The 18333-nt window shown below is 36.6% G+C and overlaps 1 protein-coding gene across 4 annotated transcripts in view; it reads left to right on the top strand.

Moving 5' to 3' along the window:
* Positions 1–5926: 5926 nt before the first annotated feature.
* The window catches only part of EXOC4 (exocyst complex component 4), a 931688-nt gene continuing 919281 nt past the window's right edge, over positions 5927–18333 (top strand). For all 4 annotated transcript variants that reach the window (XM_052001552.1, XM_052001551.1, XM_052001550.1 and 1 more), the window contains exon 1: positions 5927–6021. In XM_052001552.1, coding sequence (XP_051857512.1) covers positions 5936–6021 — 86 coding nt within the window. In that variant the 5' untranslated portion in view covers positions 5927–5935. The remainder of the gene's footprint in view (positions 6022–18333) is intronic.

Genomic DNA, 18333 nt, shown 5'->3' with positions numbered 1-18333 from the left:
ATTTGGGTGATACTCCCTCTTAGCTGTACACGATTTTCCTTTTGGTTCCCCAACCTGCTCAAGTATCACTTTCTACAAATCTTTCTTGATCACCCAGGCAACTAGGATCTTTCCTTCCAAAAATCAGCTTGTTTATTATAATAATAGCTAGCATTTATGAGCTAGAGATAACTAAGTGGTACAAAACTTGGAATCAGGAAGACTTGACTTCAAATTCTGCTTCAGACATTTTTCTTGTGCAGCATAATAATTGTGGAAATGTGTATAGAAGAATTATACATGTTTAACAAATATCGGATTACTCTGGTCAAGTCATATAACCTCTGCCTGCTTCAGTTTCCTTATCTGTAAAATGAGGATAGCCATAGCATCTTCCTCTCAAGGCAGTTATGAGGACAAAATGAGACAATATGTGTAAAGTGCTTTATAAATGCGAGTGCTGTTATCATACAATGCTTTAAGTTTTGCAAAGCATTTTATTCATTTGAAACTCATAATAGCATTGTCAAGGAGGTAGAGCTACACTATCCATTTTACAGATGAGAAAAATCAGCTCAAAAAGGAAAAAAAAAATGAGAAAGAAAAAAAGCAAGCAAACAACAACAAAAAAGATGAAAATACTATGTTGGGATCCATATTCAGGCACCATAATTCTCTCTCTGGATGCAGATGGCTCTCTCTATCACACGTCTATTGGAATTGGCCTGAATCATCTCATTGTTGAAAAGAGTCACGTCCATCCACAATTCCACAGTTCTTAAGAGAGACCTAAGTATTCTTGTATCACTTTTTCTGAGCACTATGTGAATTCTTGCCCTATGTGAATTATCCATAAAATAGTCTTTTTGGCAAGTGTACATTTGGTATTCCAAGAATGTGGCCAGCCCAATGGAACTGTGCTCTCTGTATAGAATTTGAATAGTTGGCAGTTTAGCTTGAAAAAGGACCTCAGTGTCTGGTACCTTCGTCCTGCCAGGTGATCTTCAGAATCTTCCTAAAACAATTCAATTAGAAGAGGTTCAGTTTCCGGCTTGGAGCTAGTGAACTGTCTAGGTTTTGTGGGCACACAACAATGAGATCAGTACAATGACTCTGCAATAAAATTATGAGCTATTGGGATGGATTTCATATTGCTCTATTAATAGTACCCTCTGTTCATAGCCATATAATTATATACAACAATCTAGTTCAGGAAAATCAAAAGCCTCTATTAGGTGAAATAATTTATGAAAATGAGAATATGGTAAAATCTAAAGATTCACTTAAAACAAACTACATAAAATGACATTAATTTTTAAAAATATTTTGAAAAAGAAATGATCATACTTTGAAATTTCAAGAACCCTTTTTGAGTTTGATAACATATATTCTAATTAAGATGCTTTAAATTCATGAATGATGGATTGAATTTTGAGGGGATTATTATTTTTGCTGTTTTTATTACTGCTACTCTTATTGCTGGGGTAAATTAAGTGGCAAAGTGGATAGAATAGTTAGCCTGGAGTCAGGAAAATATATCATTTTGAGTCAAATTGATTTCCAGCACATTCTAGCTGTGTGACTCTGGCCAAATCACTTAACCTTTGCCTCAGTTTCCTGATCTGTAAAATGAGCTAGAGAAGGAAATGGCAAAGCATGCTAGTATCTTTGCTAAGAAAACTCCAAATAAGTCCATGAAGAGATGGATACAGCCAAACAGCAATAGCAACAACTTACTACTATTATCTCCTATTTCTTTCTTTCTTTCTTTCTTTTTCTTTCTTTCTTTCTTTCTTTCTTTCTTTCTTTCTTTCTTTCTTTCTTTCTTTCTTTCTTTCTTTCTTTCTTTCTTTTTTCTTCCTTCCTTCCTTCCTTCCTTCCTTCCTTTCTTTCTTTCTTTCTTTTTTATATAGTTCAGATAGAATAGAATCGATGCTATATGTAGTGTCATGAATTTAAAGCTGGACAGGAACTTAGAGGCCACTGAGCCAAAACCTCATTTTACAGATGAAGAAACTAAAACAGAGAAAGGTAAATTATTTATCCAGGGCACAGTTAGATGGCTCATTGGAGTCAGGAGGACTTGAGTTCAGATTCAACCTCAGACTTAACTCAAAAAACAAAAACAAAATTACTTATTCAGGGTCACACAGCTGGCAAGTTTCTGCGATGAAATTATCTTTTCTCCAAGTCTAGTACTTTATTCATTATTCCACACATTATTATTATTATCATTATCATTATTTTATATTTAGCATTTTGGAGATTACTGCCTAGGTGGATAAAATAATTGATATTTGCATTTTAATAGAAGTGTTGGGCTGTAACTTTATCTTCCTTAGGCTTATTGAAAACATCTTTGAAATAAGTCCAAAGGAAAGAGGCTGATGATAATATATTTTGTCCTGTGCCTGAGTAACTTTGATTCCTTAGCTTTTTGTAGGTTAATGCTATTTGGGAGCCACTATGGGCAATGTGTTTAATAGATCCTGTTGTACTAAATACTTATAATCTCTGGGCAATGTAAAAGGAAAATATTTAAAATATAGCAAAAGAAATCATTAAAAAATGAGTTTCCACTGAATAAAATGCCCATCTGTTGTGGGATGGCTGAATAAATTATGATATATGAATGTAATGGAATATTATTGCTCTATAAGAAATAATGAGCAGATTGATTTAAAAAAAAGTCTAGAAAGACTTACATGAATTGAAATAGCGAAGTGAGTAGAAACAAGAGAACATTGTATACAGCAACAAGAAGATTATGTAATGATCAGTTCTGATGGACTTGGCTCTTTTCAACAATGAGGTGATTCTCAGCAATTCCAACAGATTTGTGATGGAGGGAGCCATCCACATCCAGAGAGAGAATTATGGAGACTGAATGTGGATCACAGCATAGTATTTTCATCTTTGTTGTTGTTGTTTGCTTGCTTATTTTTCTCATTTTTTTCCCTCTTTTGACCTATTTTTTATTGCAAGCATGATAAATGTAGAAATATGTATAGAAGAATTGCATGTGTTTAACATATATTGTATTAACTTGCTGCCCAGGGGATGGGGGGGGGGGGAGAGGGAGAGAAAAAATTCGGAACACAAGATTTTGCAAAAGTGAATGTTAAAACTATCTTTGCACGTATTTTGAAAAATAAAAAGCTATTTTTTTAAAAATGAGTTTTCAAACTATGAGGTCTTCTTCCTCCCTTTAATTCTCCTTTCTGTAGTTCAGACCCAGTACAGTTTATTTGTTGAATTCTCAAGGATATTTTGAAGTATTTGTGGCTATTTCTCAAGGAAAAACTCCCTGGGAATACTACCCCAGGATATGCAAGCAACCCATGAACACAAAACTATGTGTTCATAATTGTTGCCTGGTACTGAGATATTATTTTCCTCAGGGCCATACACCTAGTATCTTTTGCAGAGGGAAAAATCACAAGGATTAATCATGATACCATGCATGAAGATGCTTTGACTTATGAAAAATTGCAGCTATATTGTTATTGAAATTAGTCTAGAGGTTGGGATTCCAAATTAACCAGTCCCTGATGGAGAGAGATAAGATGGTAGCGGCTCCCTGAGCTCTGACCACATCTAGGGCTGGTTCCTCTAGAGCCTTTTCCCTGAATACTCCTCCCCAGCATCATTTGTAGCCTAGATAGATGCTTGGCAAATAGCAATTTGATACAGATCCCTAAGAGGCCACTGAACTGCTAGGCTGCCTTCACTTACACACTTCATTTATCTACAATAATAAGAATATCAATACTGTGGATTTATCTTCAGCTTTTCATCTGAGGAGGTCAAAGCATTTTAATTTAATTGTATATTCCCCTGACTTTAAGACCCACTGGGTGTATTTACAAATGTAATAATAAAAACTCAGCTTCATCTCAGTTCACAATTGAGCAGATAATATCAAATCAAAATCTGCACATGCACTAGTTCCTGCCCTGACTACACAAGTACCTTAAAGAAATTAGCTTTGGGTCCAAGGAACTGCATTCATTCTAAATTCAACATACATTTATTGATCATATACTGTGTGCAAAGGGAAAGGCTGTTAATCATTACAGATAAAAGTCTAGTCTTAGAACTGGGAAATCTAGGGTTCAAGTTGGTGTCTGATATCTAGTTATATGGCTGTAGACAGGTAAATTAACCTCTTAGTGTCCCTGGCAACTTTTTAAGATTTGAATTGTAGAAAAGTTGTGGATTTATGCCACTGGATTTATGTGGATTTATTTCCACACTGAAAATTTGCTATTAAAAGGAAATCACAAAATCTTTCTCCTAGACTTCTAGAAAACAAAAATAGAAACAAACCAGAAGTCACTTATAGTCCTAAACACGATGCCTTTTCTGATGAACTATCATCTCCCTCCATGTCCCGTCTTTTGCTTGCTGTTCCCCTGCTAATTGAAATAGATTTTTTTTTTCTCCTTCCTCCTTTCTAATCTGCTATTTCACAGGCAACTTCCAAATGCCCAGTCTTGTTTCCTAGTCCACCAATTGCTAAGAGAACTTGAAGATATGTTTCTAGGTCTGCCTAATCTTTGGTGACTAAACCTCCAGAATCCTCTTCTCCCTGATTTTGGCCTCTTAAGTTTGAACCACATCAGAAAAATCGAGTTTAATGCTCTTCCTGAATTCTGCAAGTTCAAGTTGCTTGATGAGAACAGAGAGCCTTGTGAGCAGACTGGGGTAGCAAAGACTGAAAAGCCTTGGGCATTATTGGTTGAAGTTTTAATTTAGAATTATTGATTCAGGTACACTCACTGAATCATCTATTTGGCTTGCTGCCTTTGTTCCTTGCCTGACTTCAATTTAAAAAAAAAAATGCAGTCTTTGGAGAATGCTGATTCATAACATTAGGATGCCTGAATCAATTTGATTTCTTCTCTTCTCGAAGTTCTTTAATCTTCACCATTATGTGTTTCTTTTACATTTTGTGGCATGATCTTTTTTTCTAGCTTCTCCCTATTCATCTTTCCCCTCATTTTTCTGTCATTTATATTTCTTCCCAGGCTTAAAATATTTTTCCCCTTGTATTTGACATGGTGAATGATCTGTTGCCTGATTTCTAGGAGAACTCGTCAACTAAAGTTATTGTTTCAAGTAATGTAAAAAAACTATAAATAAAAATTTAGCCAGATTGTTATTATTTCTATATATCTTAAACTTTATTCTGACAGAGACCATTTTAAAGTTCTAGACACTTACTTTGTACTTCTTTTATTCAACTATGAATACATAGTTTAGCATCTGGAGATGCTGTAATATTGGCATAAAACAAATGTGTAAATCAAACTCCCCCAAAAAGGCAGAATTAAAAATATAATTTTAATATAACCCAAACAAAAATGTGCATTTTTATTAAATTTTAGGGTTTTAGATAATTATCTTTAGTAATAATGTCTTAAGTTTTCAAAAATTCACAAGTCAAATTTGTAGAAACTTGGGATATATCAATGTCTCCTATATATTTTTTCCATCTGAGAATTCATAGGACAAATGGGCAATAATTTCTAAAACTCCAAAAAGAGATTTAAATTAAAACATCACGTGAAAAACACTACAATTAAGTATAATAAAAAAATAAAACCGGAATAAAAATAAAGAACAATGATAAGAGTTTTATGAAATTGTCATTGGTTTAATTTTCCCACGCTTCCAACGCCTGCTAGAGGGAAATGAGCTTGACAACGGAAATTCACAGTTCATTGACCGAACTACAAGTACCAAGATGCTTTGGGGAAAAAGCCGCGCCACAGAAGCTTGAGCCCTCTGTTCCCGCCTTCTCGTTTTTTCTATTGGATCCTTGGGCGTACAGCCACGCCCTTGCCATCATACGATTGGTGCAAACTCCTAACGGGTTCGCGCTCAGTGGTTGAGCGTTCTTTTTCCGCTTCTTCCCTCCTCCTCACCTCTTCCCCTCTCGCCCCGTACCAAGATGGCGGCAGAAGCAGCTGGTGGGAAGTACAGGAGCACAGTCAGCAAAAGCAAAGACCCCTCGGGGCTGCTCATCTCCGTGATCAGGTGAGGGAGGGCAGAGGCAGAAGGCCGCATTCAGGGGCTGGGGGCCGGGATGTCTGGACCCCGGCTAAGGGGCAGGGGAAGAGCTGTCAGTGGTTCTCAACCTCTGGACCCTCCCCTCTCCTCCCTCCTCACCTCTGATGGGAAGCTCGTTCCAGGGCAGGTGCCCCCCACTCCCGACCCCGCTTCCTCCCCTCGCCCACCACGTTGGCAGTGGTTTCCCCTGAGGTCCTTCTGCTTTCCAGGGGGTCTCAGACCCCCCCCAGCAAGGCTAACTGGGAACCCGGGACAGAAAACCAAGGAATTTCCATCCATCCATCCATCCAACATGGACCTGGGGCCCTGAACGCCGAGTTACGTCTCAGGGAGGGTGGTCTGCAGTCTTGCCTAGGTTTTTTTGGAGGGTCTCTGAGGTCTTGGTCAGAGTTGTACTAGTTGCCCTGGGTCACCCACTCAGGGCCACAGGTTTGAAATACAGAACCCTAGCTGAGAGGAATGCATGAGCATACTCATCTTACGGAGTCGTGCCTCCTTCAGGTCCTTTCCACTCTCCATCTCAACCTGCTCCCTTAACAAACGCTATATATTGTATTACCTTGGACTCTGTGTTTGATTTCTAGGCCCTGTAATTAAAATAGCCCGCAAATCTAAATGAATTGGTTGAGAAAGGGGCTGAGGGTGAGGGGGAAAGAGAAGGAATCCTCACATCCAGGACCTAAAGAAAGAAGGTGCTGGTTCTATGGAAGCTGTTAGTCTCATCCTCTAGTATTTCATTTGGTTTGGAAAAAGCAAATAGGCCAATTTACTTGAGCTCTAGTCAGTTTCATTCTGAACTTCTGCTATGGTGATTCTATTTTGTGTTTCTGCACTGCCTGGGGATGTTTGACATATTAAGAATTAAGTAGAAAAACATATTGAATAAAAGGTTTTTTGAAGTATGTGGGAATAGACATCAACCCCCTTCCCTTTTTTAAAAATTCACTTTTTTTCAACATTAATATTTTAATTTGTGTTGAGGTATTCTCAATTTTTAAAAAATCCTCCAAAAATAAAGCCAAATAGTCATTGACAAGAAATTACAAGTAATTATCCCAGGAGATGATACTGATAGATTAAATGCCACACTTTTTGTGGTGTTCTCTTCTTTAAAATATAATGGTTCTCTCTGTAAGCAGGTTTCTTGGGGAGGTTTTCTGGAGGTAGCCTTAGTTTCAGTTCAGAGTAATAATCACCCCAAACGCAGCCAGGTGTTAAAAGTTCAGATCTTTTATTGCTTCCTCCAATATAGCCCGGTTAGCTTAGAGGCCTATCTCTCTGCTTGGTTCCAAGAGCTCCCTCCGAATGTCTCCAAATCCAAAGGTTTGTCCTTTATCCTCCAGCCAGCGCAAAGTTGGAAAATGGAATGAATCTCTCTTGCCTTTGAGAGAGGGCTTCTGGCTCTCAGTCTCCCAGACTGCTCCTTTGGAGTTTTGTTTCCTTGCCTGGGACTGGGCAGCTTTCTGGAGAACCTTTCAGACTAGCCTTGGTCTCAGTGTGGAAAGTGCAGGAGACCAGCCATGCTGGTGTGAGATGGGATGAATGAATCTGGTGTGCCTCGGAGAGTGAGCTTCTTCTGAACTGACTGATTTGGCTCACTGAAGCTGTTTATGCTGGGTGTAAAAAGTTGACTCCTCCGAGGGAGGGATTAAGAGAGGTGTGAATTTACAAAGTTACAAAGTTAACTTTGTGAATCTTCCATACTTGTGAATGAACTCCAATGAGTACTTAAATACATTAGTGAGTTAGAGAATTTGCTAAGTACTATGCTAAATTAGATAATTATTGTCTCCATTAACTCTAATGAGTTAACACTTTGTAAGGATTCCAACAACTTTTATTCTTTCTTTCTTTATTTTTTTACTTTTGTTCCTTCAAAAAAATGTTTATGAGTACCCATTATGTGCTTGGCACTTAGTGGCATCTGTATATGGATAAGACAAAGTCCCTGGCTTTAAGGAGATGAAATGAAACCCATGTAGCTAATTCACTGTAATTTTCTTACCCTATTTATGAAAGTAAGACTGGACAAAATTGAAAAGATCAAAATTTGTAACATTAAAATAGTTTCATCCTTCCGTTACTCCTGTTTCCATAAAAGTGGGGAAGCATTTGCCATTGATTTCTAATCTTTTTGCTACAAACTTAGGGTGGAAATTGTGAAGACCTGAAATCCACTCCCTGTGTTTTTTCTTTTTTCTTTTCTTTTCTTTTTTTTTTTTTTTTTTAAGACAATAAGAATAAAATATGGTTGCGCTTGAAGAATTGCTATATTTGTGTTTGTCAGGGTTGGTGTAACGTGTATTGACTGTTGAAGGCTGATGCACATTTGACCCATTGCTACCTGTGGATCCTTGGTTCTTTTGTTTAATAGATGTTTCATCATCTGCCAAATGCCTTAGCACTTTGTATTTTGAGTGCAATTAATAAAAACAAAATAAAACAAAAAACACAACCATAGTGCCTCAAAGTAGCATCTGAGAATTTTATATGATTTTATATTCTTATTGTGGATGAGCCTATTCTTTCCTGATCAAAATAGATTCTAGAGAAGATGATCTAAGACTAGTACAAGGTTTCTATCTCCTGAAGATGAGAAAATTAATTGTCTTGAATATGATGAAGGGTTTCTCATTTTCTTATCTTTTTTTCATTGTTTTGTCACTCTTTTCTGTATTAAGGCACTGGGCAAAAGATAAAAGTTAGGAAATAGCTATTTGAATTTCTAGGACCCTGAACTTAATGGTCACATGAAATCACAGTTCCATAAGCTTTTATCATATAATTTTAGGTTCTTGATTTGGTGGAATCTCTAAGTTGGAAAAAACTTCATGGATCTTTTCTCATCCATCCATTCATTCATTATTCAACAAATATTTATTGAATGCCTACTATATACATAGCAATATATTCAGTATTGATATTTTGTGATGACCTCATTAGCATCCAGGGTACTTTAAAATCACCCGGAGTCAGGATAAGCGAAAGTCCTTGATCTATATTCTCTGTGGAGGTGAACAGGAATGGCAATACGAAGTGAGAGGAATTGCGACACAAATCCAGCCAGCAGTGCATCTGGCTCTCACACTCCACCCCCTAAATCCTCTACCCAGTCTCCTATATAACAGATCAAACTTGCCCAGAGAGTGGGCAGGGCCATTCTTTCTCCAAGCATATACTAATAGAGTATTATCCAATTGGTAATTAGCATTAAGTGCTGGGACCTCAGTGCATTTGCTCAGCTTCAGCCCATTACAGTATTTCATTCAGTTTCATTCACCAGGACTGATATTTCAGTCCCACTGACCTGTATTTTACTTTCATGCTTAGTTGTCTTTTTTTTTTCTATCTAGCAAAAATCTTTTTAGTCAGTTCATATCTTGTGATTGTGCTAATAATTATGGGGCTAGAAAGTTTGATAATTGAGACTTCCAGTGAGAGGTGGGGAAACAGTCTTCTCCATCTGCTACTTCAAATACCACTGGCTACCTTTTTACTGTTTAGAATATGATTTCACTACTGTGAAATTGATTCCTATTCAACTTCTTAGGACCCTGCTCTTGCTTATTGGGCAAAGGCAACTGGGGAAACTGTTCATGTAGTAAGATGAAGATAGACAAGGATAGACTATTATGGACCTATAGATTCATATTGAATGGGAAGCAACTAGTAATCCCCTGTCTCTCTGCTCAAAAGTTTCTGAGTAGTTTGGGCCTGAGAATTTTTTCACTTTTATTTCTTTGCTATTATGTATTACTGAATGTTCCTTCCTGTATCTTTGTCTATGCTAGACCAAAATGACAGTACTTTCCTTTAAAAATTGAGGATGAAAAGGTGTACACACATACATGGTGTTATACTGAACTGGGGATGAGGATCCAACTTACCTCATTATCTAAAAGTGTGGGTCAGGTTGGTGGTCTAATGTTTTTATTCTTCTGTCAACATTTCTTGAGTGGCTCTCAGAAATCTTGTCAATTGTCTTTAATTATCTTTCCATTGCAATTCTGTTTCTGTTTCTATCCTATACCATAACTGGGAGAAAAGACAGTGTCTGTGGATGAGAAAATGGTGGCATTCATCACTTTGAAGAATGGAGAAAGAATGACAGATATTTTTAGGTATTTCTGGGGTAAAAGTTTTACTGTTTCAATAAAGATAGAGTTTGAATTATTGATACACCTGTTCCATTGGGACTATTCCATTGCTTCTTTTTTTTTTTTTAAGTAAATTTTTTTATTATTATTATAACTTTTTATTGACAGTACATGCATGGGTAATTTTTTACAGCATTATCCCTTGCACTTACTTCTGTTATGACTTTTCCCTTCCCTCCCTCCATCCCTTGCCCTAGATGGCAGGCAGTCTTACACATGTTAAATATGTTATAGTATATCCTAGATACAATATATGTGTTCAGAACTGTACAGTTCTCTTGTTGCACAAGAAGAATTGGATTTAGAATATTCCATTGGTTCTGACTAACCTGGACAAAATTTCCTCACTCTCTCTCTGATCACTTCCAAATTCTCTGCCAAAGATTGTAGTTGAAGTACATTGTGTGTTAAGGTAGTTTCTCTGGTGGTCTTGTTAATAATAAACTGAAAGAATATAATTGAGCATTTTTATATTTGTTTATGCCACACTGACTATTACAAAACTAGCTGTGGTATAAGGACTCTTCTGGACCCTCCACATGAATGAGAAGCTCTCACAAGAATCAGAAAATATTCCAAATACAGTGTTCTCACACAGAATTGGGGATGTTCTTTGGGACTTTGGGACTGCTGAGATGAACTAGGTTGGTTTGTCCACCCTAGATACATGATCCTCTGTGGAATATGAGTAACTTGTCAAAACAATATGTAGAATATTTGGTAGCTATTTTATCCCATTTGAAGTCCACCAATCTCTTTAATTTTCTTTCATATTGAAAAGGGGAGTTTTTTCTTATGTCCATAAACACGACAAATTTTATAATTTATTTCCTCTCATATTGAATAGGATGTGTAGGGGATTATTTATGGAACATCAAAGAGTAGAGGGATCAAAAAGGTTGGGGATTCCTGATCTAGATTGTAAAATTAGTTACAGAATCATATGCAAATGCTGTTTTAAAGAAGTGACTGTAGAGAAGCACAGAAGGACTCCTTTGCTGGGGGTAAATCGCTTAGATGTTTCAAAAAGCAAAATTAATGTGCTGCAGAAAACTTGGACACTAGTGATATTGCAAGTGTGTGTTAGTGTAGGGGCTTTAAATGAAAGAAATAGAAGGAGAGGATTGGGCAGCTAGCTAATGTAGTGAATAGAGTATGGGGCTTAGAATCTAGAAGATCTGAGTTCAAATCTGTCCTCAGACATTAGCTATGTGACCCTGGGCAAGTTAATTGACTCTCCTGGCATCTTGGGTCATCACTAGTAGTCTTGCCTTTTTCTTGTCACTGAACTTTGATTACTTTGGAGGGAAGAGTGAAGCTGTGAGCTTTGAAGTTCTGCCCCACTCATATCCAATTCATGAGCAAGTCAAGATACCATCCTAGTAATGTCTTAAGTCCTCTTCGAGAAAGAAGTATGAACAAAAGAGTTCCACATGAAGTCCACCCAGAGAGAAGGACTTCTAAAGCAGGTGTGCTGAGTTAAACCTTGTGATACATCTTTCTTAAACATGGGCCATCATTACAGGGATAGTGGTCTAAGTTTAAACTGACTCCTCCCATGGAAGCTGTATTTATTTGAATAAGTGAGCTAGGTTCATAGGATATTTTGTATTAATTGTTTTTACCATATTTTTGAAAGAAGTTGGGGACTGCTGCTATTTTTCCTTTTCCTTCTTACATACCTATTTATCATGTTAATTTTCTTTTTCAATAAACAAGGACAATTTACTTTTTGTCCCTTGTGGTTTTCGTTTTTGATATCTTGAAATGTAGGCTTTCAAAAAGTTCATTGTCTTTTAAATGGAGCTCCTTGATTCCATCTTAAAACCTAAACATTGGTTTTCAGTGAATGGCCCATAACTCCAACCCAAGCTTCTGTGGCTCCTTGTTTAGGTTTTGAGTGCAAATACCAATTGTTTTCTGTTCTGGCCAGAAACTTTGAGCATCTTCACTTCCCATATTGATGTCTTTGTGCTGGTAAATTGGGCCATCTTTTGTCTGAATTCTTATCCAGCCCTCACTCTTTGAATGGGCTCAGCTTCAGACCAACTGAGACCTGGGAAAGACCTTCATTTAGAAAGGCCAGGTTGCCACTGTATCCTAGACCACGGTCAGTTATCTTGACCTTTGTCTTGCCAATGAACTTCTATTTCTCTGGAGTAAGATTGATGATTTTGAACAGCTCTGCCTGACTATTCATATCCAATTCATGTACAAGTTAAGACATGATCCCCACAATGGCATAACTCCTCTTTGAGAACAAAAGATAATCACCAACACTAGCCCTTATTTGTCTCAGTTCCTCATCTGTAAAATGAGAGCACATTGGAGAGGAAAATGGCAAACCATTCTAGTATCTTTGCCAAGAAAATCCTAAAACAAAAGTCCATGGGGTTACATTGAGTCGAACAAGACTGAATGATTGAACATCAACAATAACAACAAAGCAAGTCTGCTAAGTTTGATACCATGGAGAGTAACTTCAGAATAGGAAGAAACAATCTATACCTAGAATTCACAAGAAACAAAATTCAAGAAAAAAGCTAGTAATAAAACCCTGGCTTCCTAACACACAAAGTATAGTTATTCCTTCTACATCATAGGCTTAATTGGCTGGCACCTCAGCAATCTGGAAAATTCTCATAAAATTTTTTGACTCTCCATACCAGAGAAGCCCAAATTATTATGGTATTAAAAGATAAAATATGTTAATATTATTTAATTCTATATGTATATTTTATTTATTTCTGAATTTCTGAACTTTTTCTGTGCTGTCTACTGGCCTTTGTGTGTTGTCTTTAGCTTCCACAGAACTCCTCCCAAATTCCTATTTCATTTTTAATGCTGACCTGTGATATATCAGATATCTGTAATTATGTTGGGGAAAATTGCAATGTGGAAGGAGCCAATAAAATGTACCAGAATGCCTAATTGCTTGGAGACTTCTAATGAAGTTTTCAAAAAAGGATGTATGTCAAATGTTGAAGGAAGAGTTCTTTTCTGGGTATGAATTGGATTGGATGTACACTGAGGTTCCTTCTAAATTTGACATTCTGTTAATTCTGTGCAGGAAACAAATTTGACCTTATGAGTATTGCTTAATCTTGGTAGAGTGAAAACAATGGCTGGAATATGCTCTGGAAGGATGTAGTTTATTGAAAAGAAGTAGCATAGGTAAAAGAAGGAGTAGCATTGTAAATTAAGACAATATACTCATTGAAGAAATTCATGGTTTTCTTTTTCTTTTTTTTTTAAATAACTTTTTATTGATAGAACTCATGCCAGGGTAATTTTTTACAACATTATCCCTTGCATTCACTTCTGTTCCGATTTTTCCCCTCCCTCCCTCCACCCCCTGCCCCAGATAACAAGCAATCCTTTACATGTTGAATAGGTTACAGTATATCCTGGATACAATATACGTGTGCAGAACTGAACAGTTTTCTTGTTGCACAGGGAGAATTGAATTCAGAAGATATAAATAGCCTGGGAAGAAAAACAAAAATGCAAGCAGTTTATATTCATCTCCCAGTGTTCTTTCTTAGGGTGTAGCTGCTTCTGCCCATCTTTGATCAATTGAAACTGAATTAGCTCTCTTTATCGAAAGAGGTCCACTTCCATCAGAATGCATCCTCAAACAGTATCATTGTTGAGGTATATAATGATCTCCTGGTTCTGCTCATTTCACTTAGCATCAGTTCATGTAAGTCTCACCAGTCCTCTCTGTGTTCATCCTGCTGGTCATTCCTTACAGAACAATGAAATTCATGGTTTTCATCTGAATTTGATGATGAAAACATGGTAGAAAACATTTGGATTAATGAAGGCAAATTGAAACAACAAACTTCTCAAAAAGCAAATAGATAAGGAGTTCAGAAATACCATTAACTTGGCATAGAACTACTATATGGTAGTGATACACTTTATCAAGATTTCTGCTGGAATTCTTTCACTGCCAAAGCAGAACAGCTCATAACTTCTAGACTTGACTTAATGGAGAATTAACAAGTGGGATTCTGGTCCTGATTCTCTCAATAGGGTAAAATGATGGGCCAAATTTAATCTCATTTAATACAGATAAGTATCACTGTTTCTTTTAGTATAAGTCAATAAAACTCCTACCCCTTCTTAAGATAAATGCTGCTTAGATGGGCCTCTTCCATTTTGTATTCATGAAGATCATTGCTTTCAAACCAAGCATAAGATTTTTTTTTTTTTTTAACGTATTTGCTTTAATCTTAGGCTTCACTAGGAGCAGCATAGAACAGAAGTTCTAAACTTGGACCCTGGGCTCTGGACACTTGCTTTTTCAGTATTTTGATAACTATTTCAATAGAATAGGTTTCCTTTATAATACTATATGTTTTATGCATTTAAAAAACAACATTCTGAGGAGGATCCATATTATTCCATTAGACTGCTACAGAGGTCCCAGTACTAAAAAAGGTTGTGAATTTCTGATCTTGGACTTGGAAGAGAGATTGTATTTTGGCATCATTGTCCGATTTGGTTTGGTTTAGGAAGTACATTGCCAAGTTAAAGAGCATTCCAGGAGCATGATGAGGATAATGAAGTGCCTGTGTCTGTGTTATTTGAGAATCATTTGAAGGAACTAGGGATATTTAGTCTGGGATAAAGAAGGATTGCAGGGGTAAGGAGCTGATTGGGTTCACATACACTTTGTCTTCAAGCATTTGAAGGACTGTCTTATGGAGCTAAGGGCAGAATTAAGAAAAAATGGGTGGAAATTTACAGAGTTAAGTTTAAGCTCAAGCTGATAAACAGAACTGATCCTGATAGAGCAATCCACAAATAGAATGGATTTCCTTGGATCTAGTGAGTGACCCCTTTATTGGAAGCAATTTCCAGTTATTTCAGAATTTCAGTAATTTAGAAGCAAAATGACCATTTCTTGACCATATTATAAAATTTACTCTTATCCAGATGTATGTTGGATTAAGTAGCATCTATTTCTAAGCTCTTGAAATTCTATGATTCTTGAGTCAATAAATATTTATATAATTAAAGAAAAGTATTCTTTCTTCCTCTTGTTCAACACATTTTGGGGTTGCTCAGATAACTTATTTATTTAGACCCAGCTTTTTCAAAGGTAAATCTAGTATATAATAATTCTCATCTAGGTTTCCATGAGCCCATGACTGTGTCTCAGGATTTATCTTTTTTCAGTGACATGGCAGTACTGCCACTTCCTCTGGTGTAGACTCTCATCAGCCCCTGCTTAGACTACTATCATAGCATGGTTTGCCTGTCACAAGTCTTTTCACTTTAATCCATCCTCAGTTCAGCTGTCAGACTGATCAAAGTGGTTTCTCTAAAGCACTGATCTAAGTGTGTTATTCCTATCAATAAATTGTATTAGACAACAGGATTAAATACAAACCTGCTTGGTTTGTCTTAGCTCTTTGCATCTTTCCAGTGTGTATATTTCTTTATACTTTCCTGCCCCAAAGACACTAGCCTTCTGCTGTTGGTTGTTTCAACAAGACATTCCAGCTCTTGTCTCTTGAGTATTTTCCCTGGCTGTCCTCCTGGCTTTCTTCAGAACCCACCTACAATTCTGCCTTCTACAGGAAGCCTTTCCTAGGCCCTCTTAATTCTAATGCCATTCTGCTTTTGGCTATTTTCTTTTTATTCTGTGTATAGTCTGTACATAGTTGTTTGCCTTGATGCTGGTGCTGGTTGTCTGACTTTTGTCTTCTTTTTGTCTTCTCAATGCTTAGTATGGGACCTTATACAAAGTAGGCACTCAAAACATGATTGGTGATTGGTTGCCTGGAATATTGAAGACTTACCTGAAAAACTTCAATGTTGGGTTCCCCCCTCACCCCACCTCTGCTAAGGAAGCTTAGAATATAATTATAGTGCAAGGGAGATAAATATTTGTAAAGTATATCTGGAGGACTTTGAGGGAAATTGGCATTATTGGTAAAACTACACTTTGGGGGAAATATTCATATTTCCCAAATGAAATATAGGGGTGTGGGAATGTCTTCAGGTCTATAAAATAATATTTTGAGAAAGCTATGGAAGGAATGAAAGAGAGAGAGGGGATTCTTAAAATTTAGTTACATACTAAAAGGGTGTTGGGTTAAAATATAACCATTAGATCAGATTTTTGGTTATTTAACTTTGCTACTGGCCTTTTAAAATGGAACTAATTGGATGGACAGAGTTCTGGCTACCTGCTGTTTTTGTTTTTGTTTTTGTTTTTCCTATATAGAAGACATTCACCTCCATTTGTATTGATTTTTCCTAACCTTTTGTTTGGTCTGAAGTTTGTGGAGGCAGCCTTTTTACATGTAAAATAAGCAAGCTGGCATTTTGGAGATGCTATTTTATTTTGCTAGACCTTGTCAGATTTTTAATTGGCAAATGTGTCTGCCTCTTACAGTTAGGTGATTCGCTTTCCAATTAAATTTTTTTCTTTTTTTACAAGTTGGCCTTTAATAGCTGCTTTAATTGGGAAGACAAACTTTGGTTGTGACTTGAGAAAGAGACCTCATTGAAACCTCAGAGCAGAGCTTTTAAAGACCCAGATTCTGGTTACAAATGACAAGGAGGATTGAAAACAGCCAAAGTATCTATCAACTTTTATGTCTTCACAAAAGTTGGACTTTCAAAAATCCTCTGAAAATCCTTTATTTTAGACACCTATGAAAACCCTTCCTCAGAGTATTTTTTTGGTTAGCACATTTAATTCAAAGGCAGCCTTACAGAAAAGTCTAGTCTTTGATAAGATCTCTGAAAAAAACAACCTTGATTTCAATGGCATGGTTGGTAGAAAGAAAAGAACATTCATATGGTGGCCAGGGCTCATAACAGGGTTGAATGTCATTTCTTGAAATGTGTTTAGGGAAATATTTTAATTTTTATTAGTTATTCCATTTCCAGGTAGACTGGGGAATACCAGGTACTAGTGGAAGCTGGAGTCTTTGAAAACCATTTCAAGAATACCTAGAATTGGATTCTTAATAGAAAGTCTCAGAAATTTTAGGAATACTTGGACAGCACATTTAAGTTTAAAGGAAAAGAAATAATTTAGACATGGCAATTGGGATCATTGTTAACTTTAGAGAGAGATTTTCAGTTGAATGATGAAGATAGGCGTCAGACTGCCAAGAGTTAAGAGGAGAGTGAGAGGAAGGAAGTGTAGGCACCTTTTGTGGATAACAGTAAGTTCAGCCACAAATTGGACATGCAATGTAGGTCTGTAGAAGTGGAGATGAACATATCAAATGACAAATCAAACTTTAGTCTTCTAGAAATCCCTATATGTAACCTTTAGGTTCTTTTAGTCTAGGACAGTAGAACATTATATGGTGGGTAAAAAAAGGGAATGCAAGCTTATATACAAAAGCAAAATAGGTAAGATACTATGTATCTTTTTATCTTTAATCTTTATATTTATATCTTTTTAAAAGTAAGTTGATGATTCTACTATGTCACTGGTTAAAACCCTGCAGAAACAAATTTAGATTCTATATAAAGGAAAAAGCTTCCTAATAGGTGAATTATCTAGAAGTTGTGTGGGCCTGCTTTGGGAGGTAGATAGTACATTTCCTCTGATTTGAGGACTTCAAGCAAAGGTTGGGTGATTACTTGCTGGATATCTTGCAAAAAATACTGGATTGTATTGGATTGGCCACAGAGGGCTCTCCCAACTCTCAGAATTTTCTGTAATTCTTGGTATAATTGTCTATAAAAGTGTAGATAGAGGATAGTGGACTTGTTCAGCATCTCTTCATTTATTGTATGGAATCATAGAGATTAAAACCCTGAGCTACCAATAGGATCAGTGTTCTCTTTGCTTTACTGAATGATGAGATTTCTTATGTTTTAGATCTTGTTAATTTGGCTTTTAGAATTAAAGCTTACATGCATTTTCTTGGTCAATTTTTGAGATGAATGTAGGCTTGGATTTCAGATAGGTTGTGTCTAGAACAAAAATAAATTGATTTAGTTTCTCTAGGATAGTTATCATTCTGTTTGCCACATTTCTTATCCTATGCCATTTCAGTTAAAAACTTGTAAACTGGTGGTTCTCCAATCATTAGATTTGGAGTCAAGGGACCTAGGTTCAAATTCTATCCCTGCACTTCAG

This window comes from Antechinus flavipes, chromosome 5 (assembly GCF_016432865.1).
Source record: "Antechinus flavipes isolate AdamAnt ecotype Samford, QLD, Australia chromosome 5, AdamAnt_v2, whole genome shotgun sequence".
Taxonomy (NCBI): Eukaryota; Metazoa; Chordata; class Mammalia; order Dasyuromorphia; family Dasyuridae; genus Antechinus; species Antechinus flavipes.
This window is presented reverse-complemented; position numbering and strand designations above follow the sequence as displayed.